General features: G+C 40.5%; 1 protein-coding gene across 2 annotated transcripts in view; it reads right to left on the bottom strand.

Moving 5' to 3' along the window:
• The window catches only part of LOC139725992 (transcription factor 12-like), a 260,859-nt gene that overhangs the window by 109,356 nt on the left and 125,958 nt on the right, over positions 1-25,545 (bottom strand). For both annotated transcript variants that reach the window (XM_071637073.1, XM_071637074.1), the window contains exons 7-11: positions 22,896-23,031; positions 19,741-19,772; positions 9,527-9,617; positions 7,395-7,534; positions 1,037-1,169 (exon numbers count right to left, since the gene is read on the bottom strand). In XM_071637073.1, coding sequence (XP_071493174.1) covers positions 1,037-1,169; positions 7,395-7,534; positions 9,527-9,617; positions 19,741-19,772; positions 22,896-23,031 — 532 coding nt within the window. The remainder of the gene's footprint in view (positions 1-1,036; positions 1,170-7,394; positions 7,535-9,526; positions 9,618-19,740; positions 19,773-22,895; positions 23,032-25,545) is intronic.

The raw sequence follows: 25,545 nt of genomic DNA, 5'->3' as shown, positions 1-25,545 counted from the left end.
ATTAAATCATTCATCATCTATTGTTTGTTTGTTTGTTTGTGTTTTTTTTTTGTGTGTTTTTTTTTTTTTTGGGGGGGGGGGGAGGGGGAGGAAGAGGTGGTTGCCACTACACTGCCGACACACCTGGCATTACTTATTCCGAAGTTTCAACTTCTGAATGAAAGCACAGCACATCTCTCTGTATGTGTATGAGCACTTCACTTCTGTGGTATTCCATTCAAGTCAGATCCACATCAAGGTGCGACAAACCTATTTGCCCCGCTTGCCCAGGGTACAATTTGTATCTCAAATTCACTGTTGGGCAAGTTGGGCAATGAATGATATGCCAGGTCATAAACCAGGGTACCGTCATACCATGGGTTTCGGCATTGTATAGCGCCACCTTGTGTTCTTAAGATTTACAGATACATACTGCTACGTTGTATCATGGGGGTCAAATTTTAAAGAGCCATTAACAATCCCAATGCCAATTACTCCCTGTTATGACATGTTATTCACAATTACTGTACTGACAATGCTAATGACAGGGTTTTTCCAAAAATATCATTATAATTTGGGACAGTAATTCAGAAAGAGATCATTTTAATTCACAAGTTCGGCCCATGATTGGTTATTTTCATCCGAGGAATGATCACAATGGGCCTTCGCTTTATACCGATTGATACCGTAATCGTGAAGAGAAAAGAATTGATTAAATAATGGGACTTATTTGATGCATCAGCATTCATTTATTGTAGTGTTAAGATCCCTAACACAACAAAGTAATGTGGTTATAAAGCATCAAAAATTACCTTCACTCAGTTTATAGTTACCCAGGGTACAGCACTGAAAAAAAAAAATCACAAATAAATGAATATTAATTGATGGATTCTTAGCTGATACCCCAGGGTACAAAATGTTGCATCAAATAACGACATGCCTGTAACAAGTATGGGGCCTTTTCCACCCAGGCTAACCAATAGGATAAAGTTCTCGCTTTTGTCAATGCCCTGTACTGTAAAGCATGAGTAGGCAGCTGGTCGCGCCTTGCACTCACCCATTACTGTTTCCGTGCCGTTGATTGGCGGTGAGGAGGTGTAGGGGGCGGTGTTGGTGGTGCCGGGGCGGAACGACGTCATGGGAGGAAGACTGAGGGGGTCCTGGCCTGAAGACATACTGCTGTGGTAACTCTGAAAATAGATGAAGTCATACAATTGTACGTACAGGTTTCAACACTTAACCCTTCCACTTCTGGCTTCTATCATTTGCATGGATTAAACCCAATTTCAGTATGCAATGACTTAAGAGTGGTGGAAATAAGTAATATGTCTTGTACCACAAAAATATCTCATCATTGTCTCAGCTTAAGATTTTTTTTTTTAGATAAAAAAACAAACATTATAACAGGAATTGTAACCACACATTGAAAACAATGATAAAAACCATTTATACTATGCTTTCCTTTGTCATTTGGGAGTGGTCAATATCCACAAAACTAACAATTTCAGTTTATTGACAGAGAAACAATGAATCCTGCATAATTACACTGGAATGAAAAGTGTTAGGTATTGAGCAGCTCACATCATTGTATCATGAGGATCACTTAACACTAAGACTCATCATTCAGTCTATCACATCCTGCATTCTCTAAATATTCCTTCTGGTGCAGACCTTCCAGGCAGTAGACATAACCTTAAATCTATTGCAAACCAAAACTAGATCACCACATCCGTACTCCCTCAGCTCATCTGGAGTGTTCAGAGCAGTTTGTGAGGTGTGCATTTTTAAAACAAGGAGGGTCATTCATGGCTGCAGCATTCTTATTCTACTTCCATACATTTCACATTCGTTTCATTCTAATCCTTGAAGTTTAACCACCAGAATCTTATCTATTGACTCATGCCTCCACATTCAATACTCTTTCATTTCACTCAAGTTCAAATGACACTCTTAACTTCCCTTCCAACTTAAATCTGATCACTTTTGTTGACAAACACACACCCCAAAATTGTGACGCTCGTATCGACGACGACGTTCCAAAGTCTGTTCTGTTCTGGAAAAGTTCATTTCCATGCCAACGCACTATCCATTTCGCCTCTTGTGATTGACACCAAAATTGACCATCAGGACCCCTCTCCTCTTCATTATCACTTCAAACAAAAATATACCAATAGCTGGATGGACAGACAACATTATAGGAGTTTAGGAGGGGCTGGGCCCTCGTAAAGAGTACAAAAAACCTCAAAGAAAACAAAACCTCAAAACAATGTTGACGCCTGAAAATAAGTAATTGTCAATTTCTTGACACTAATACGCAGAGAAAGCGTGGCCTACGTAAAATTTGCATTCCACGCCACACATCAATGTCAACAGGAGCGAAGCGAGGGTTTGTAGCTCTTCACGCAAAATCTTGGCACCCAGAAAAGAAGTGCATTTGGAGGTTAAGAAACCCTTCCCCCAAAACAATAAACAAACACAAGGTGAACAGAACTCTGGACAATGAAATATATATTCTAGTTTTCTTTTATTTCCATTTACTTCTGGTCCACCGATTCTCTCTCTCTTCGCACTTAGTCTTTCTCCGACTATCTTACCCTTCCCTCAGTCCCTCACTTTTTTCCCCGTCAGCAAATCAACTTAAAATGTAAAGCACTGACACTAACTCCATTTGGATGCTGACTCTGACACGTTAACTCGACATTATTGGCTGCTTGGTGGTCTGCCAATAAAACTTTCCGTCTCTCTTTAATTATGCAAATTTTGATCTTCCTTCCAGCTTATCTTTCCTTTAACCCTCAAGTCCTTTTCTCTATCTCTCTTCTCTTTAAATCTTCTGTTACTCAATGCTCCCTTTGCCCCACAGGTTTGAGCTACTACTCTCATACCTTGAAGGAATATAGGCGATGAGATTGTTGGTTGTTTCCAGACACGGTTGGTTTTATTTTGCCTCCCCCCACCCCAGCATGGGCTCGAGGCCTCTTTTACTCGTCATTCAGAGGGCTCAAGAGGGGGAAAGGAGATGTGTCGTCTTGCAACAAGTTTTCTTCGCAGAACTGTCACTGCACTTGTCATATAGCAACCACATGGACTGTACCATTTAGGGGGAAATGGATATATGAGTTTAAAGGGGAAGAAATATTACAGAGCTAATACTCTTTCGTTCAAAAGTAACTTCAGAAACTTGTCCGTAGAGAGGACTTTGTTTTCGAAGATGTGCCTTTAAATCATACATCAGACATACTGTATGTATACAAAAATATTGAGAAGCAAATGAGTATAGGATAGGATCATTCCCGTCCTACCATGCGAAAAAATGATTGTCCATGCAACGCAAAAGCTGCATAGAACCAGTACGATAACGTGACTGAAATCTTCAGGACAAGCCGTAGCAGAGCGTACTCTCAAGCAGAACAATGCACATCCTCGATGAGCTCGGAAATGAAATCACCTTCTCTTTCGTGATGTGGAGAAAGAGGGAGAGGGAGAGAGGAAGGGGAAAAAAAAATCAACTAAACTCCAAACATTGACTCTTGGGAACATTGTAAAACTTTGTTGCCAAGCACACAACTACCTCTCCCCTTCTCGTCCATGTAATTTCATGAAGCTTCATTTCCCCCCATGGACACCATTAATTCATTTACCATCCCCTATCGCCTCGGTGACAACACCGAGAGGAAGCTGTGACCCAACAGAGGTTGCCGAGGTCAAAGCAGGAGATGCTAGTCTTGGCGATCCAGACTCACTAATGAAAGGAGAGGATCAATATCCTGAAATTCAAAAAAATTGTCAAGTTCAGTAAACTAAGTCTTACAAAAGCACCATAATGCTATCATTTTGAAAGGTTGCGAAATACCCCTTGATTACTACTTTTTCCACTGACCTGCACTGCACTGCAGTCCGACGCAACTACGGTCTTTGAAAAAATAAAATTCTTCATCTGTACTTTAGGTCCTTTTTTCCCTTAACCCACTGAGGATGAGCTGATTTTGGTATAACTCATGTTTCCTATAGCCACTTGCCTGAGTATACTCAGGACTAGCCTTCAACAGGTTAATTACTAGGAAATACAAGTGCGATGTACTTATCCTGTACAGCTAGTAGCTGATGCCGACTCTACCTTGGAAAGCATGACAGTCACATGTTTCCATGGCATCCAAATTTACTTGGATACATGGCTTGCTTTGAAGGCTTCAAAGTTCATGTTCTTTGGCATATTTAACCCTCTGCATATTGAATTCTAAAAGACTAAATATGCAGGCCAACAGGTTCCCGTACGAAATGGGTTAAGTAGCATCATTACCGCATGCCCCTCCCCCTAAAAAAAAATTCTACAGACAGAATATGAATGATTGAAAACTGATTCATTTTTGTCGCTGTTGTTTTGAATAGATCTGGATACTTCTTTGGAGGTACATCTTCTCTCCGCCCAATAAAGAGATAATACGAAGAGCAGATAAAGGGCATGTACCTCTCATTTATTTGAGCAATATTTTTCAGAGCCCTCTTATGTTTGAGTAAAATTTCTTGCAGTAGGAATTTGTTAAAAAAGGTCAAACAAGGGAATCAACACAGTCTATCACTTGGCTCATCTCTTCCATAAAGAAAAATATTTACATTTTTTTCTTTTCAAGTAAAACCTTAACATGACACTATCAAGCGTTGCTTTAAAGAGGCAGATTTTTTTCTTTGAGGACATATAAAACTTGGGGGGGGGGGGGGGGGAACAAACCTTGGGGTCTGGTGCCCAGACTAGCGACGACGTCATAAGAGTGGGGGTCGTGGGAACGGGAGTTGGTAGTAAGGCAGGGGTCAACAGGAAGTGGGAGTCAAGATGAGGAGTTAATGAGGGGTTCTCTGAGAGACGCTGAATCAATGGGGGTCGCTGATAACAATCCCTTTTCTCATTCTCTCTTGCTTTCTTTCTAGTTCATACTCCTTCTCAATAGTGAGATATATACACAAATACATGAATGTGTGAGAATGTATATGGCATCTATATATATATGCATATATGAATATTTGATTTATCACTAATCTATGTATTTATAGACACACTGCTATTTTAAAGGATTAAAAAGAAAATCTGTTAATATGCTGCTGTATATGGTCGCCGACGTCAGTATCCTCGATATGATTTACTAATTTATTGAATGTGGTTCCTATTTCATTGTTTTAATATGCATTCTTTAAGAAAAGCAAAACTTTACTGAGCATCTCCATAATCGAGAATAAACATCTAGATGAATAAGATTACTTCATGGATGCCATTACAAGTCTTTGTATCACCTGCTTTGAATGAATGTATCTGATTTTCTGTCCTACTCTTCTCCTCACCACTTGCATCACCTCCTAGAAAGTCCTGAGGTACAATGTATATCCCACCTGCTGAGGTCACCTTTTGCACGATACTGGGAGAAGACTGGATGTAGAAGACTACCACACTAGTCTTGATTCAGTTTGTTTTTTGTTTACAGAAGACTGGATGCAGAAGTCTACCACACTAGTCTTGATTCAGTTTTGTTTTTGTCTTTGTTTTTGCGGGGGGGGGGGGGGGGGGGTTGGGGAGGAGGAGGAGGAAAGAGGTACTCGATGATCTCATGCACATGGCAAGAAGGCAATCTCCCAAGTTGGGTTAGTGGGAATTCTCAGATTTATGAAACCGTTAGCAGTCACGTACTGGTAAAGATGGCTTTCTTATGTGTTCTGATCCATTTCTAATCTTAAAGCTTTTTTTTTTTCTACAGTTCTCTTGTTCCTCTTCTTTTTAAATCCTGATCCCCCCCCCCCCCTTCTTGGTCTCTTTTTCTCTCAACAGCTAAAAATGAATGATATACCACTTGCAGACGTGAAGGGCATGATACATGTCATAGGTCTCTGGAGTTCACCTTAATCTGGAGCTGTAACATCACAGAGATGCATAAAAATGGAAGAAACGTTCTCTTCCTCTCTGCCACACAGACACACATACTGGTAACCACAGATCAGAAGTCCATCAAGAGTCACCTATTCCTACACTTAATTCACTTGATGATCAAACAATCATCAGTTCCCCATCCACCGCCTTCAGTATGATATATTCCTGTATTCTTTTTTGCTTTCTTTTTTTTTTGCCAAACTTTCATCTATCTATCCTCAAAGCCACACTATAGCTCTCAGAAGGGCTCAAAATCCATCTTCCACTATTTGAAATTTGTTTGCTATGCATCAAAAGGGTCTACCAAGAAACTTACCCGGCTGACGCAATTTGACAGTATGATGAGCTCTTTTTTTAAATATTTTGAGATCATAAGTGTAGAATGATTTTGATCGTTAGCACATAAATTTTATTCCAGAAGAGCCCTCCCTGCTCAGCATTGTGGGAAGGTAGAACGTTACGTGCTGATCGATCATGCCCTTGCAATCATATTTTCCAACAAGCCGCATGTGATTCACTCTGGTATGGAAGATTGATGGATATGTTGCTGTGGCCCAATTGTTATTATCGATAATAGATTATGAAAAATTACAAAGCAACCATAATTGGGTAAGCTCTGAGATCGTGGACTTCCAGCAAACCATTGGGCTAATATTTTACATTGTCATCATTACCCAACTAAAATGAGATACTGCAGCATTATTTCACACATTTTTTATGCACACGCATACATTTTGGAGCAATAAGCGACAGTTCTGCAGGCATATGAGAACTATATTTTGGTTTTCAACTTGACCCTCCTAGAACTAATCCGTTTATTAACAGCTTCATCCTAAACATCCTTCTACCTACCTGTCCAACGTTCCTATCAATCCATTCCTACATCAAATCTTCTATCTACTCATCTATCCATCATCCATCACATCATTTATACCACACACTTATACTTGAATGTACACGTATTTGGCTATCAACCTTCTTTTGCTCATTTGTTCATACATGCAATCACATTCACAGTGAAATGCTACAGTATTTCATAAATGTGAACGCAAACACATCACGAAATACATCACCAAATGCCATGGCATCTATGGTAGTAATTTAAACTTTGCATGAAACGCCCATGCGAGATTTGAGGGTGAATCGTGTAACAAAATACCAAAGATCGCACCACTGTGTATTTCTTGCGTGACCATACACACTTCCCGTCTTCATCCCAAAAGAGATAATATGCACATATGCAATGCTTACCTCAGAGAGGTATACTTTTTCGGCCAGAAATACCTCAGTATTTTGTCAACGAGATTGGAACCAAGTGAATTCCCGCCGTAGCTATTACCACGGTATTTTGCCAATGAGAACGTTGCCATTTCCGTAGTATGTAATACCATGGATGTTCAATGTGAATGTATAGCTACATAGTGTACTATCCATCCATCCCTCCTTCCACCCATAGATTCCTCCCCCCTCCCTTGCCTATCTGTCCATCCCGGTCACTTACCATAGGTTCATGTGACGAGTATTCCCCTGCCTGAGAGTAAGAAGCGGAGTTATGTAACACGGATGGGGAAGAGTGGAAGCTAGTGGACGTCGGTGCCATACCGTTGCTGCTCCACGGATTCGTACTACTGTGGGAGCCATCTGGTGGACGGAGAAGAGAAACACAATGGTGCATTTCACATTTGAAATTTGGGAACTCAACTTCAAGAAATCATAGATGTACCTACATTAGTGGTCAGCCTTTTATGAGGCTCATTGCTCCTACCTATTGACCCCCATTCAGATAAACTTATGTACGTTTTTTTGTCGTTTTCGTTTTTATTGTCCCCTTTCTTACTTTAATCAAATCAGTGTATGGTGATTTATCTTGGATTTTTATCTACCTTACATTTGTTTCTACTGTAACAATTGTCTGTTGTATTTATGATGAATGGAAATAAACTTGAACTTAACAATTATGCCCTTCAGTATGGGCCATCACACACTGAAATATATTGTGAGATTGGATCCACAGAGTTTTCTCATTTGCTGCACATCATCACAAGACCTATAATTTGGACTACCAAGACAGCTTGAGAAGGCAAAAACAACTCATTTAAAATATGTTTCATTTGAAAATCAGGATGACAAAATTGTAAAATATGGACATGTATTGAAAATTATTAGATTACCATGTTTTATTTTTGACAGTCTTTGCTTACAAATCTTTTAATTACAATAGTTAGAAGCATTCTGTGAACTTCCTTTGCATTCTAAATGCTGTAATGATGTTATAGAAAAGGAATTTTGCATGTTGTCATGGCAACAGTGCTAGAAATAGTAGAATATATATCTTGCATATTATTCATCTTCAAACCTACTGCAATTGAAAAAAAAAAAACAGACGGCAAGGAACAACAACACATAATCAACATGGCATCACTCTTTAAACACCATGATCTTGTGTTATCCCCCCGTATCCCCCCTCGATCCCGTCTCGCGATGAAAATTGGCTGAAATCAAGAAGCGCACGCCATCGATCGGGCAGCGAAATCCCCATCGCCAGACACTCCAGCAACAAGTAGTCATTTTCGGGCTCCCTTCCCCCTCTGAATAAATTGTCCCGCGGGGCGATTTCTCCCAAACACCTGCCCCGTTTGATCCACGGCTCGCTCCCCGGAGCCGGTTAGCCTTTCACGGCTCTTGCATTTTGAGGGGAGAGGATTGTTTTCCCGTACTACCACTATTGTCTTCCTCCTATCATCTCCTGCATACTGATGAGACACTCTATCTCGTCTCCTTTTAACTCCGCTTCGTCCTATTTTCACAAGAACCGGGAAAGTATTTGAGTCTTCTATTTCTGAATCATCAAAATACCAATTTGAGAAATCATAAACAGTGGAATTATTGCAAAAACAAGAAACATTAGGATTTGCATTTTAGGATTATTATATAGAACGTAACAAATTGGCATTACATCACAGGTATATAGAAACAATATATAATATAATTACATTTCCACATTCTCCTTTGAGAGGTCAGTAAACACAAAAAGACACAATATGTACATATTGTGTCTTTTTGTGTTCACTGACTTCTCAAAGGATGAAAACATACTTCTTCTTTTTTTTTTCTTTTTTTTTTCTTTTTCTTTTTTTTTTTTTTGGGGGGGGGGGGGTTCCATTGCAAATCACCGGTGTGATTCTTATGAAAAACTGTATTTTTGAAAAGTCTGTACAAGGAGCATAATTACTGAGCTTCCTACAACTTTGTCAAAGCAGAGCAGCATGGCGTCATAGTGTAATGTTTGAGATGGGTGCATGCTGGGTCTCTCTCCATCAAGATATGCAAAGAGGGCCAGAAGAAGAGAACGACAGATAAAGAGAGTGATGGAGAGAGAGGGGGATGGAGAGAACGAGAGAGGAAGATAGATGGACAGACACAAAGATAGATAGATAGATAGATAGATAGATAGATAGATAGATAGATAGATAGATAGATAGATAGATAGATAGTATAGATAGATAGAGAGAATGTCAGACAGAGACAGTGGTAGAGAGGCAGAGTACAACAGAAAAAGGGAAAAGGGGAAAGAAAAGGAGATGAAGGGATGCACAAAGTGCAGAAGACGCCAGAGCAGAACGGGAGACTTACCCCCCATAAAATATTCCGGGTAGATGCCGGGAGGTTTCGCTGATGAATAAGTCGGGTCTGAATGGTAATCTTCTGCACCTGGAGAATACACCTGCAAGGGGTTGGAGAAAAGTGACAAACAAGAAATTCAATGTGCGGGACTATCAATAGACACTGGCCGTTAGCACACACAAAATCAAATGTGTGGGGCTATCAGCGGGGTGTGGTACTGCAGTGTACCATCACTCCACTTCAAGCCAGTGGGCGAACACTTGCTGAGACGCATAAGTGACCTACATAAGAAGAGCGTGTCACATGAACAAGGCTATCTATACAGTGAAGTGTAAACCCGCTTCACACCTAAAACATAAAGCTGTTTCGAACCTCACTTTGTCTTACACTTCAAGTGAACTTGGGCATCTCATCTTGTCTACCAATTAACCTCATTTTAGCTGATAAATTGATAACAGAGTTACACGTATGCCGTTTCTTTCTGAGCTTTAACTGACTGGAATTCCAAATCTTCATTTACTTCTTAAGGGAATTATAAGGAGAGAAATGTACAGAGCCAGGGAAGAAATGTCTCGTTTGCGTGATTGACAGGTTATGACAAGTAATGTCATATATCACAGGGAGGGTAAAACTGAAGTGAAATCCGATAGATTGTTTCTGCACTTTTCTCCCGGGATGCGCGAGTGTGCCCCGCATGCCGACATCCGAATGAGCGGCGCTCGTCTTTCTCCAAAACGTGATGGATCTCGCCCTAATCAAATAAACCGATTGATTACTGTCTTGGAGAAATTACACGAAATTCAAGTGCTGAGGAGTGTGTGCCAGTGACCCCATCCAACTGCTTTAGACTGCAGGAAGTGTGAGTCTCCTAGCTTCAGTTCTATGGCTCACTAGCTTCAGCACTGACTGAAATAAGCGACCAATGTTGAATTTGATTCGAGATGAAATTGTTAAAAAGATGAAGAAGGCAACAAGAATAGACATATGACATTATCAAAGTTCTGTTCTTTGCTCAATCTGCTACATGGTGCGTGCTCCCATGTGAACAAATTAAATTCTTTGAATTCTGTGACATAAAAAAGATGCAAAAATTTATTGGTAACCCCCTGGCTCCTTTTCATATGGAAAGAAATGAGGGTGATGTGTTTGAACTTACATCACACAGATTAAAAAGTACATGCAGTGAAGATCAATGGAGTCTTTCCAAACTACTACAACTTACTGAAGTTAAGCCCATTACAGCTTCATCCAGAGTTGGCTACATGCAGTGACATTACGGTCCCAACACATTCTACCAAATTTACAATATCTGGTCAAAAAATACAAGCTTTTCACAACGTTCTCTCAGCATTTCCCCAACCCATGCCCGAGATTTTAAACCTACAAAATGCAAAACAGGTCAGTTAAATGTTAACACACATACTAAATGAATGAGATGAATGTTCGAAAGCTTCAAAAGGAGTATTTAAAGGAGAAGAATCTTCATAGTTTTCATCAGTGCTCCTCCGTGAGGATGCGGTAAGAGGGAGGATGCGGTAAGCGAGGAGATGGTTGGTTGTCATGTTTGGCTCCCGTCCTTGGATACCTGACGGGGCACCAGCTGCTCTGAGAGGACCAATAATCAGCTAATAAGGACTCATACAACGATCATCCAATATCAGTCTTTCCACCATCGCGGTGTTACATCATCGTCATTCTCATCAACTCCTCTTCTTCCTCCTCCATCTTCTACTCCTCCTCCTCCTCCTCCTCCTCCATCTCCTCCTCTTTATTAAGTACCCTCTCATCCTTCTCCTCCCTAGCTTTCTGATTCATTCCTCTGCCCTTTATCCTATTTTCTCCATCACTCTCCCTCTTGTCTTACTCTTTCACTGACTACCAAATCTTTGAGCTGCATCATTTACTGACACTCGGCAATTTGCTCACTTGTCACCAAGTTTTGATGTATGCCAAATTGATTACCACTCATACAGGCTTTTTCACAAATCCACACACAGATTCCTGCAATCATTTCTTTTGGAAAAAACAACGTACGGTGAAAGAAAAAACCTGACAAAAATATGTTCGTTGGTCCTACCAGCTATATTGCTATAACCTGTCAAAGAAGATGCCTATTCTAAAAAAGATGCATGAAAAAACACGAATAATACACTTTGATAGTACTCTGTCAACTGCAATGGAAGGATCAGCAGGAATTTTGTATCAGATAATTCTGCCTGGATTCAAAAAAAAATATGGTGAAAAATGGGGGGATGGTTAATGGATGGTAGAGGAGGGGTATCCTCCTTACCAGTTTGATGGTGTCTTTATACCAACCTCTGTCAGGTCCCCCATCTTCATCTAACAGCCCCTCCCCGCTAAACCGTCCTCATTCACAGATCGATTTTGGAGGGATGCGGGGACGGGGCAATGGCATCGAACCCACCCCACAGCACTCCCTCACTTCTTGGCACTCCGGCCGGCAAATAGCAAAACCATCGCCTCGCCGCATGCACGCGCAGCTACTCATGGAGCCGCGATTTTAAAACATCCCTGGGGTGTATGCGAGAAGAGCCTTAATGACTACGGAAAATAGACAAAAGTGAAAAGACAGAGTTTAGGCGAGAGAGAGAGAGAGAGGAAGAGCGGAAGAGAACAGCCACAATCTGAAGATCCACTGCCCATTTTTTTTTTTGATATCTCGTTACACACACAAAACAATCGCCCCCGTTTGGCACAAATAGGGCAGGGAAAATTGCAATCTCTTTCTCAGACCCTGTAGTCGTACCGCCTCATGGCAGGAGCAGGGGGAAAAGGGATGGGGAAATTTGTGATAATTGACTGGCACGAGAGAAGAAAACATGTATGCGAGGTAAGCCATCGCACAGGAAGGGAGCACACTCTACCGAGGGGGGGAAGGAGAAATTTTCGTTGTCATCGAGGCCCGCGGCAATCTAACAGTGACACAAGGCTGTACACACGGTACATGTGCCGGAAACTTTGGACAGTGTTACGAAACAAATATCAGCGCTATTTGAGACAAGAGAGTCGGGTGAGGAAAGGGAAAGGGAAAGGGGGGGGGGGGGGGCTAAGGGAAGGAGAGGAAAAAGATGAAGGCATAAAAGAATGGAAAGAGAGAATCTCAGAAAAAAAAAACTGCTTTGAGATTTAGTACATTTAGCCCAAAAATTAGCTGACCGTTGGATCTAAATGCTCTTTGGATTCATGCAGTATTACTCTAACTGAGCATACATAAGTGCCTAGACCTCTGGAGTGCAGAAGGACAGCTTTTAAAGGGCAAGTGCCAACCATGGAATGCATTAAGGTATTCCAGCCCCTCCCCCCCCCCCCCTATTGATTTCTTCTTATGAGGAAAAAAAGTGAAATTCAAGGAAACAAGTCAGATATCTGTCAGATTCAATCAAAATACTGGTTTAAAATGTCAAGATTTTTATTTCGAGAGGACTTTTGAACCATATCTGTGATAGAAAGAAGATACGCAGCCTTGCCATATAAAACACTTTGAACGCACCACATCTACAACATATCTGCTTGCTGTGATCGATACAAACTCCAAAATCATGTATCAAAAATTAGTCTTGCACCAAGAAAGATCACACTGGCTACACATTGTGTTAACTTCTTCACATTCAAATATAAATCCTCCTCCTTTACGTCTGTTCACAGTGTATGCCTTCAATTCTTGTAGCATTCACACACATCCCTCCTACTTTGTTTCTTGACAGCGTATACCTTTGATTTCATAGCATTCAAAATATATCCTTCCTGCTTTATATTTGTTTACAGCATATATGCGTTCAGTGCCTATCAGTAATAGTTCACTATGAATCATAACACAGAGACAGCCACAGAAACACAAAAGGGGGGGGGGGAGAGCAAGAGGGAGAGAGAGAAACAATTAAATCCCACTCAAGAGAAGGGCAATGAACTTTTGCTCTAATCTCAACGGTCGCCTAACTTCTCAGCGTGTTGCCCAGCTAGGCAAGGCGGTTTGTTAGTGTGGATGGATGCAAGGCATACGGTACCCCCACACAATGAGATAACAGTTGGTTTTTGTTAAGTCAGTTTTAACTTCTTCTTTTTTTCCGGGATGGGTGCAGCAGGACTGTGAAAATGCACTTTATCGACTCTTATCATTCATATATATGGAAATGACCAAGACAAAAAGACCCCCCCCAAAAAAAAAAAAAAAAAAAGATTCGATAGATTAACATAATAGACAATTTGATGTATGAAACCACGAATTCTTTGACCTTGTATCTAAAAATTCATGAATTTTCAGGAGGCCAAAAATACTGTTTCATTTTTTTGCAACATAGAAAAAAAAATGTCTAGATTGATGTCAAATGATGAAAAAAAACATTGTTTGGATAACATTAGTAATTGTAATGTTTCAAAACTCAAATAAGCATTCTTGATACACAAAATTGAGTAAGGCTGAATTTTAAACATATATATGCCAATTGAGATATGAAGTCTTGTCATCCAAAGGGGCATTATGAATTGTAGCATATTGTTGTCCACAGTTCTCCAAAACTATGTGACTAACTTAAGATGAACACAGTGAGAAGTGCATTTTGCATCTTGTTTTCTTACTGTGTACAGACACCACAGAGTCAATGCAAAGCTTCACTTAGCTATTTCCCCATGGAAACTGATAGAGATTTAATTACACTGATTGACTGTGCAGTACACACGGCCTTTCCATGGGAGGGGGGGGGGGGAGGGGAGGGGGTGACTACAAGAAATCAGAGAATATTTAAAGGGGATGGCTAGTAACCGATCAGTGGGAATCAGTGGGAATGCTGAGGGATGATTGTTCCAATCCTTGTGGATTCATTTAAGAGTACATTATATATCTACTGTTGTGTGAAAATTATTTGCTTCAGAACGGTCTCATATTCAAGTAATGTGCAGATTAATGCCCCGTCACTGACCAGGCACGCTAACCTGGAAACATTAAACCATCCCCTTTAAGTACAGAGACCTGCTTCAAATCATCAATTCTCAACATTACAGATATGGGTATTATAAAGAGAGAAACAGAGTTCCAGAATTAAGGGATATACTCATTAAAGTAACATACTTGTTTCTCTTGTTGCTAAGCTTAAAATTTACATCTTAATTCAATTCACACTTTTCTTCATGGCTTAGAAACCTAATCTGTGCTTATCCTTATGTGTTGTGCAAGTTCATGTCTGAAACAACTACTGTGTACACATACTAAAATGTAAAATTTGTCATAATGGTTTTCCAAGATTCGTCATAATGGTTTTCCAAAATTGCTTTGGACTTTCATCCATTATAGGAAAAATTATTTTGATTCTCTCACTGCTTGCTTTGGAGAACTTTTAAGACTGAATCTAGTCATAATGATGATAGAGCCTTTAATCTTCTACTCTGAGCACATGGTGTTGCATGACATGTTTTTACAATCTGCTCTATTTGTACCACATGTGAGCACTTGTGCACATGTGTACTGGAGTAGCTGACAGTGTGTGTGTGTAAGTGTGTGAGTGTGTGTGTGCTTTTTTTATGAATGAAACAGGTGGGTTTCAAGTGAAATTGACAATCAGGTCTCGCATGGTTGGAATGCCATGTGATACATAGCAATAGAGTCGCCTGGAAACCATGGCAGGTGGGCCGAGATTCGCCTGGCGGAGAGGTTGGGGGAGAGAGATGAGGGGGAGGAGGCGTGTCAGACACAGCGACACAGGTGCACCAGTCACCGGCTAGGCTGCCAGACTCGGCTAGGCCCTGGGTAGTAGTGAATGCTACCAAAAATCAAAACAGTGGGGTTTTGGGGGGGAATACCCCTGCCAACTTTGGAGGGGGGGGGGGGGGTGGATACAGGAGAGAGGTTAAAAAAGAGGGGGAGTGAGAAAGGAAGAGAAGGGGGAATCATTGCCACCTTCTGTGTGCAGAATCAAAACACAGCTGGCCCTGTTATCCATCAGTCTCCCAGGCCTGTAACAACAGCAGGTGAAACAGTGTGCACTTTGATCACTTCCAAACTTGCAGGTGTTTTGCTAGATTAACCCTCATAATGCCAGTATAGACTCTGCCTTACTGATGCACATATATCAATAGAGTTACATTGACACAAAAATTGCAGCTAAAAACCCATATTCATCCACTGTATGCTTTCCAAATCTCCATAAATAGTCAATCTAAAATCTACACAAATGGCATGAGGAATCTTTGTGTTCCCTTTTACCAAAGATCACACGTCTTTAAGGCAAGTTTAAATTATTTGTGATACAATTACCCTATTTTTTTGCCTAAGCACAAGCAAACAGATTTCACGGATTACAAAGGAAACTAATTTGCATTATTCAGAACTATATCTAACCACAAATAATAACATACAGATACAAAGATCGAAAAGCTGCATTATTCTAGAATTTTGACAATAACACATACATTTTTTCTTTTCTTTTCACACAGGGAAGGATTTTTTTTCTTACTTTATCCAAATTTTCGTACTGTAAATCTTTATACTGAAAATTATGCATGCATCCATTTGATCATTATTTTGATGAAGATATACCACAGAAAATTATATTGTTATAGATTTTTTTAAAAGTAGAGAAAAGATCCATCAGAAAATAGAATTAGAAATTGTAACAGAAATTCAACATATTGAAGCTGTGGCTATATTATAATGGCTGTTTTGTCTGAAATTGCACACATAGTCAACACATAGAGCAATCAGCTGACCAAATGTAGAAAAGCAGGAGCATTTACAAGCAATAGAACATTGGCACCGAGAAAAGATTTTGTCATCGTCAAAGTGCATCAGATATGCAGATCAATACCGGCAATTGTAGACAAAGGGAACACAAAGAAGAAAGAGGGGCAGGGCTGAGCAAGAAGGAGAGAAGAAACCCCCCAAACGAGGAGGAGAGGTATATAAAGAGAGAGACAGATAGAGAGAAATATATAAATAATAAACAAACACAGAAAGGTGTCATATAGGGAGATAGAGAGAGAAAAAAATAGAGTGAGAGATATACATTGAGTGATAGTGATATATAAGGAGAAAGAGAGACATAAACAGATATAGAAAGATGTCATATAGGGAGATAGAGAGAAAAAAAAATAGAGTGAGAGATACACATTGAGTGACAGTGATAAGGAGAAAGAGAGACATACAAAAAGAAAGATACATACGGATGAAGAGAAGCATATGAAGAGAAACATATATAGAAATATATAGAAATAGAGAGTGAGAGAGAGAGGCATACGTGACATATGAATATATGATAGAGACAAGTGAGATAAACAGGAGAATACTCCCCATTGATATTCCTACTTACGGCCAAGTGAGGGTATCGCCTAATCGATAGGTACTGAGACTGCTCAAGCTGCGGACGACAGCACACGGCGTACGGGTTTCCCTGCCACATGGTGCCCACATGTAAAGATGTCAACTGGGCAACGGCTAAAGCCTATAATCACGATTCCACTCTCCTGATTACTCAATACTGAAGCTGTGTGCATTCCACTGGCAAGATTGGTGGTGGTGGTGGGGGGGGTGGGGGGTGGGGGGGGGGGGAGATAGAGGAGAAGCAGAGAGCAGGCTACCTACGATAATTCAGATATGAGGTGCTATGCTGTAACAAATCATCTCCTGAATGTTCTGGCCAGTAGTCCGCAGCAAGAGAATATGTGAGAAAGAGAGAGAGGAATATTTTGCCGTCTTTCAGCTGCAACCGGTCAGTTCAGCCAGCTCGCCTACTGAGGTTTTCTCCTGCGCAGGCTGATTAGTAATCGGACGGGGGCTCGGCTGGCTCGGCTCCGTCCGCACACCGTCCGAGAATTTCTGGCCACAATTACAAAATCCTCCAGACCTTCGCATTCTGCAGTGCGCTTGACAGTCAGGGGGAAACTTCAGGAAGTTTGCAACTTTAGCCTAGTTAATGAGGTAGGAGGGGGAGGGGGAGGGGGAAGGGGGAGGGATTACGACCAGATCTGTGGAGTGAGTGCTATTAGCCGAGATGCACACGTGAACCACTTTCAGAAGTCTGTCGGAGAAGACAGTTATGCATTCTCCATTGAAAAGAAAAAACTTGTCTGCCGAGAATGAGAATGGAAAAGACACACCAGCAAGAGACTACATCAAACTACAGATGCCAATTTGGAGATTTACTGGTCTACTGTTTTGAGGCATATCTACAAGAATGACCACTGCTACAATGGACATCCTGGGTATTTTTGTGCAATTTTACAATCAGCATCCCTATCCGCCACCCACACACACATACCACTTTGTGGTAAACAGCAGACCAACACCAATGAACATAGAATCCTTGTCTACCCCATCCAAAAAAAAAGAAAAAAAAAAGATACAATCTGCTCATTTGTGATGTATGAAACACAATCTCTAATGACGCAGGAAAGGAGGGGAGTAAGAGGAGAGATAGATTTAAAGTTACAAGCAGGTTGCATCACAATGAAAAAGTGAGCAGCATCATACATGACGTAAATTAGCCAATTGCGATAACTGCGCAATGCTAGGCCACTGACCAAACGAGCAAAAAATGGAGTATTCTAGTAATGAGAAGGGGGTTTTGAAGAAGAAAGACAGAAAGAAAAGACAGAGTTGAACGTCATATGAAAGATGACCTAGTCAGAAGTAGTAATTAGATAGATGAGGGGGGACATTTTACACTCCAGTATTTATTCATTAAGAGTGCTACCATTAACAATTACAGTATCCCAGCACCTGAGCCCCTCCCGGTAACAAGAGAATGAGAATCAACCACAGTCTCTGTCCTTCCCCCTCCCCTCCATCTCTCCAAAGATCATTAGTTTTTGTTTCCACGGATTCTGTCCTTCACTTTGCTCTCCGCACTCGCATCCTTAACGATGAACGTCATTAATTAGGGGTGCTGCATGGCAGGAAGCGGACGGAACCCCCCGCCCGAGCTCTTGCAAAGTGTCTTTACTTCCACTTTGAATGGGCGAGTGAAAAGACCAATCGATGGCCATTTCTCTCCAATGACACCTTGACACTACTACCTCCTCTACACCAAAGATCTCCATCTTTGTTACATAACTGCTCTTCTGTTTCAATTCTCCATTCATTTTAATACTATCATTACAATGAGCATTCTTCAAGGGCCATTCTCTTCTTATTCCATACTTCTTGTGCAGTCATTTCACCTCATCTACTATCAAAAAAAGAAGAAAATCCTGTCTTTCTTTCCCTTAGTGACTTCATACCTTCACCTTCTTTGCTCCAGCACATACATGAGCATTCAACCACCAAAGAAGTACACTCTGTATAATCATACTTATACTCAACCTTTATCTACTCGTAGAATCTACAACTTATAAGCCTGAATCTAGAGCTAAAAATAGGAACGTGATTGCAAAGAAATAAACATAAACCTTTAAGGAACAAAGAAGAGAAAGAGGGAGGAGCTCTTATATTAATCTTGGAGCAGGTTTCGTTTCATTGGAATCGACTGATCCTTATCCTTTCATTGTATGGACATTATCATACATCCTGAAGAAAGGGAGATATAATTTGATTCCATTTAGACCTGTTTCTTTACTTGAATGAGACAGGGACTGATCTTGTCAGTGCCCTCCTCCCAACCATATCAGATGGCAGGACCCATCTCAGTCGAAAACTTTTGTTTACACCCCGTCCTATTAGCAGGACACAGTACTCACCTATCAACACTAAATCTTTGCTAATGCAACTCACATCCCATGCCCCAACATTACCCCCCTCCCCTTTCTCCCTGTTGCCTAACATATAACTCACACGAACATGAAATCTCACATTTGCATCACGTTCATCCACAAATAAACAGCGCCACTCTATCTGGGTATCGCTAAAATCATAATACCGTATACTAATTTTGACGTGAGAAAAATAGTAAATCATTACATTTGCCTCGATTCACATTACATCCTCTACTACTCAACTCTTAACTCTCTCTCCCTTAGCACATCAACATCCAATGCATTTGACATCCACTACTCGCTTCCTTCAAGCCTTTTCCAAACAAACACAGCCAAAGCACATCCCAGCCTAACTGGCTGCGCGATGCGCTCGATCTGACGGAAAACATATTCCATTTATCATCTTTTTTCAAACAAGCCAAAGGTCGCGTTGACTTGGTATCAACTGAAGAAAAGTAAAATGCTTTCGTAATCACGTTTAACTGTATTTTATTCAAACGGGATAACAGAAGAGATGCACTTACCGACATTCCGGGGGCTTTCCTCCGTTTGTGCGCTGGAAGGGTGGGAAGGAAACGAGAGAAAACAGAATGGGAAAACGGTCTCAAGGTATGCAGAGTGTGTGGTAAAGTTTGCAGAAAGGTAGGAGCTGAGACACTGTCAGGGGGTAAGGAATATGCAGCCATGACTTTCACTGAAGAGTGCCCTCTTGTGGCGTGACATCACCAACTCTAAGTAAATGCCCAACCCCTACCTGTTTTCTCGATTAACACAGAGCTAGAATTCACATACAGGCATTGTTTATTTCTAGACACTGACTAACAATCCTTATATCCACTACGTCTACTCCTAAAGACAATATCAATTCAAAACTAACCTACATTAATTTGGGGGTGTGTCTTTTTCTCTGTTTTCTGCTATACATTTACAAAGAAAGAGAATTCCTGACATTGAAACCTCGGCATGCATAAACATATTCTTTGCAGAATAAAAACACTCAAAATGTGTTCTCTCTCTCTCTCTCTCTCTCTCTCTCTCTCTTTAGTAGTGTGTTGTCTCATCTACATCAAGATTGCAAATGATACAAAACTCACAGAATTCACATGCCAGTATTCAAATTTTACATCAATCTGTGCATAAAGTACGTAGTGATGGAGATAGTATTACATACGTGATGTCAGAACCATAATTCATAATCTGAGGTTTAACAAAATCCAAACACTGATTTTTGAATGTCTAATAACTTGTAGCATGGTATATTCCTAGCTACGAGAATTACACTTTCACAGGACTGGAAATATCTCACATATAAGGTTGTTTTCATCAATTTGACATTTATACAAAGTAGAATTGATTTTCATTTAGCTCATCAACCTCAAACACGGATGATCCTACATTTAGGGGTGATTCATTATTCAGTATCTTGATTGAGAAGCAAGCCCTTCTCATAAAACGTCTTTTTTTTTTCTCTACCTCACTCACTCTCTGTCTTTCTCTCTCTCTATTTTGTTGTTAATAGTGAAGGTGATTGCACGTTGGCATTTAGAGAAAAACGTTGATTATTCCCCGCACCTGCCGCGAGTCTCTATTCCTTCTTACTGGTATCCTTGGTTATGCGTTCAAGATCAATCACCCTTTCATACTGCGTCTATTAACAAAAATCTCCCCCCTCAGATATCCGTGCACGACTCACGGACTCTCCCCTCTCTCTCTCTCTCTCTCCATCTCTCTCTTTTCCTCGACTATCACCTCAGCGTATCCCGTCTCTAATCATTTAATGGTATCCCCTAATGAAGGCAGAATGGGCATTCCTATCTCACAATCATCGGCACTGAAATATTCATGCCAGCAACGGACGGGATTGCCTCATCTTCGCCAAGTCCCGAATACCCATGGAAATAAAAAACGAGGGCAACTACCCATAAAAGTGCACACAGCAGGTCCTCCTGGACTTTTCTCTACTCCCTTTTCATTTTTTGTTCCCGTTTTTAAAGGGAAGAGGGTGTTATACACCCTTTGTTACACACACTGAATATCACTCTACTTTCTTGCTAATAGCCCTTTCTAAATCCAGGGCAAATTTTAAATGAAATGACCTCCCCCCTCCCCCTTCCCCCCCCCCCCCCCCAAAAAAAAAAGAAAAAAGAAAAAAAGAAATGTCAATTGGATAATTTAAATCTAGTTTATTTTCTCAGCCTCGGCATGCAAATGATATGATTGGTGGTTTCTGTACCCATGGGACATTTGATCTCATCATTGATTGGTTTGTTGACATCATCAAACAGCAATCCGCACGGCCATTGACTGAGTCCGAGCCAAGCTAACTCGTCGAAACGGAAGAATTGTACATCTAGCCGAGAACGAAACTGCACTGGAGACCGTCGCATGGCAATCTTAACTCATCTCCTCCTGTCTAGTCACATCCTTTATCTGGTCTGGACTCTTCTCACCTTCCACACCTTACATGACGACAACTCATCCCTCTCACACAAATGTCACTTCTACTTTTATTCTTAAGTTTAAGAAATGAAATTAAAAATATGACAAGTGCTTTGAAAGATTACCTGACGTGTAGCAGGTAAGTGTACTAAGTGCAAAGGATAAAATGCAAGGCCAGAGTGCAAGTCCTAATATATCTTGCAATGTTTTTGTGTTATGCATGAAGTCTCCAATAGCCCCAGTTGCTGTTTTCTGCCTCAAAAAGGTTTCATGCTATAAGGGAATTATGGACAGCCAAATCGGTTGTTACCCTCCCTAATAATCAATGAAAATATGTACAGGAGTGTAACAGTTACAACTCTCTCCTTTTCTTTACATCTAGGCCTATTCACTGAACTACATAAATCCATTATTGCTTTCTTGATTAAGGTTAAGGCTTGAATATATTCAGCTAAAACTAATTCTCACACATTTCCTTCAGTTTCTTTACGTGTGTTCACATTTGAATCATATTGTGATATCAAATATCATAGTAATTTGCTTCGTACCATTTTCATTACAAAATACCATGGTATTTCTGGAAAGTACTGTGCATACACATATTTCTTACCAGGAAAAGACAGGAAGTGTGTCACACCACATAAAAAATATACCGTTGTACAATCAGTGGTATTTTGTGACACGACTCATCACTCAAATTTTGTGTGTGTATTTCATGCCAAGTTTGAATTACTATCCAAAATACCACAGTATTTTGTGATCCTTTGTCTGGCATATTTGCATTCACATTACACATTATCACATGAATTACCACGGTTTCTACCCTCGATGTGAATGCACCTTCTGTCTATCTAAATCACTGAACTCTACCATGGAAGGGACGCTGGGTGCAGTACACGCTGAAAGTAGCTGAAAGGCTATTTGAGCTTGGCGCCTATCACTGTTTAGTGGCATGCATGTACAGGTATGAAGCCACCGCAGCCATTTTGAGACTCCCATTCTCAACACGGTGAATCCAACTCAAGAGGAGTACATGAAACTCTGGCCTACACCACAGAAACAGTAGTGGGCGGGGGCCTGCACGCTCTCTACTTGGAATGGGAGTCTCAAAATGGGAAACGCCACCTTCAAGGCACTGCGTGTTACGCCCGTTCCATAGTAGAGTTCAGTGATCTATATACCCATCTATTCATTTCTATCTCTCTGTCTTCTCCTCCTCCTCCTCACTACAGCTACTTACGTAATAGGGATGGAGGCTCGGTCATGATGGAGGGCCGCCTGCGGTTGAACATGTAGGGAGAGCCGGGTTTGTTGTGGGGCGACACAGAGCCACTCGGACTGGCCATCGACAGGTCACTGCCTATTGAACCCATGCCCTGCAGAACGGAAACAAGAAGGAGCACAAAAAAAAAGGGGGTCACCAACCACGTAAGCTCTGACTGCGGGAATACCTAATGGTATCTGTCACGTAGCCAGAGGCACACATGATAAATCCATTCTGAGGCTTTCTCAAACATATGAAGAGTGGAAATGCAAAAAGAGACATAATCCATTTTTATAATTTGAGATATATATTTGAGATTATAGTTGCTGAAAGACAAGGAAAAGTATTAGAATGTATACCATGATATCTTCAAAAATATGATGTTATGTAATGAGTGCAGTGTCATTGAACAAATTCTATTTTCTCTCTCTCATGATGAACTTATTTTTCTAAAAATGTGAAAATGACATTTTTATGAACATTTTTATATTCAAGCTCTTCACATCTGCATCATAAATGTCTCTGTAGCATTTTGAAAGAATTCATGAGAAAAAAAAGTATTCAAATATCACATAATTTCTGATTATACCTTTCCCAGATAAGACCAACATATATTATGATGGTGTTTACTTTTTCTGTAAAGCATTTTGTGGGTTTTCAAACAAGGGGGAGGAAAGACTTTCTTAAACACGAATGGGGATTTGACACAAAATGGTCGCTCAATCAGAAGTGGTGGTCATTCTTCCTTTAACTTCACATCACAAAGAAATTTGAAGATAAAACAAAAAACAAACAAAAACTGTCATCGACAACATAAGGCTATACTTTTAGGCATTACTCCCTGTACACATTTCCTTTGCTGTTTATCTGTAAAGTATATATTCTAAACACAATGTTTTCTATCAAAAGATGAGACATTTCCTGTCCATTCTGAGACCCCTGTCAGTTTGTTATATCATTTTTTTTTTCTTTTAAAAGATGATTTGAGTTGTTAACATGAAACTTCTAGTTGTAAATTATACAAGAAGCTACCCAACCATGTTGAGGAGTCTGTTGTTTTTTTTTTTTATGCATAGTTTCATTCTCATCTTATGCTGGGATATCAACTTAGTTCAGTTTTGTAGTTATACTCATGGTTATATGTTCCAGAAAACAAATAAAAAGTTGCAGAGTTACAGTCACAGTCAAGCCTCATTTTCAGCATTTTTCAAAAGCAATATCAAATGAAGTTTCCCCAAGTGCAATGGCTTGTATAGGCCTATCGTCACTGGGACGACAAGACCTCCAATCTACAAAATGTCAAATGTTCAGGAGAGCAAACAAACATGGCAACTAAAGCACTATATCAAATGAGACAGCCTTTCCTTTGACATGCCGTAGTGGCTTCATTTTGGGAGTAAGACAGCCAGGATTTGGACAGGACATCACTTATCTGAATATTTGACCATTAATTTTTTTTAAAGGTCATTTTCACCAAAATTTGAGATACAAGGTCTTGTCACCCCAGCAATGCTATTCCTCTATGAAGCAAAACCATTTGAATACTGATAGAGATAACATGATAACAAATAATGACACGGTGATTGCTCTGAACATTTCTTCTGATTCATCACTCACAAAATGGACCAATTAAACACTTGTAGCTGTCACTACAATACTGTTGCATTCCACATCATCCTTAAATGATCTGCTTCCTGTCCCATAAAACCCACAACTATGGCTCTCTCCCAATTCGAAAGTCCACGGTAAGCTCCAATCATCAGCCTCTATCATATCATAGAAATGAGACTAATATCAATCTCCCAACAAACATGAGAAGGTGAATTAGAACATATGACCTGCTACAATGGAACATATTCATTAAATGTGAGACATATTCATCTCTTCTCTTACAAAATCCATCTGACTAGGGATCAATGATACTGAATGCCAGACGCTAATATGCAAAAACAAATAACGTAAATAAAACAAGAAGGCTTACCGCACCAACAAACATAAAACTAATACACACACACGCAAATGGAAGAACAGAGACATATGACTTATATATTGAATGCAACATGAATACATGACTTCCATCACACATTTTAAAGTCATTTCACATCAAAAGAAACCATGAGATGCATATGTTAGGCACCACAGAAATAAATGCCACAGACATATGAGTCTCGTTGTCAGCACATCTCTCTTACTCTCTTGCCCCCCCCCCCCTTTGTATCCCAAATAGTCTGTCCACTAAACAGGGACTGTTAAGAATTTAGCAAATCTCAGGACAAATCATATGTCCCACAAAACAAGACAGAGGGATAGAGACGATATGGGGGGAGAAAGGCAAGGGATTTACTGGAAACAGAGAAGACGTGGATATGCGCCGGCATCGCGGCCAGGAGAGAATCAATAAAGTTTGCCTTGCCCTACAGGTTACGGCACAAGCCGTCAGGAGCACTCCGCCGGCGAGAAGGTTCTGCCGTGTTTTGAGAGCAAACATTGCGCAAAGCCGGGCTGCTCATGCCGCCACCGTACCTCATACACACATACACTCCGTGGGGCTTGCCCTGGCCCGAGACTCCTCGAAAGCCAGGGGTTGAGCGGCTTTCATCTCGGCTATCAGGCGCAATAAATCAAG

Source organism: Diadema antillarum, unplaced genomic scaffold (assembly GCF_040938485.1).
Source record: "Diadema antillarum isolate AM-2024a unplaced genomic scaffold, OU_Dant_1.0 seq00000069_RagTag, whole genome shotgun sequence".
In the NCBI taxonomy this organism is placed as follows: domain Eukaryota; kingdom Metazoa; phylum Echinodermata; class Echinoidea; order Diadematoida; family Diadematidae; genus Diadema; species Diadema antillarum.
The sequence above is the reverse complement of the archived record's forward strand: the minus strand, read 5'-3'. Positions and strand labels throughout refer to the sequence as shown.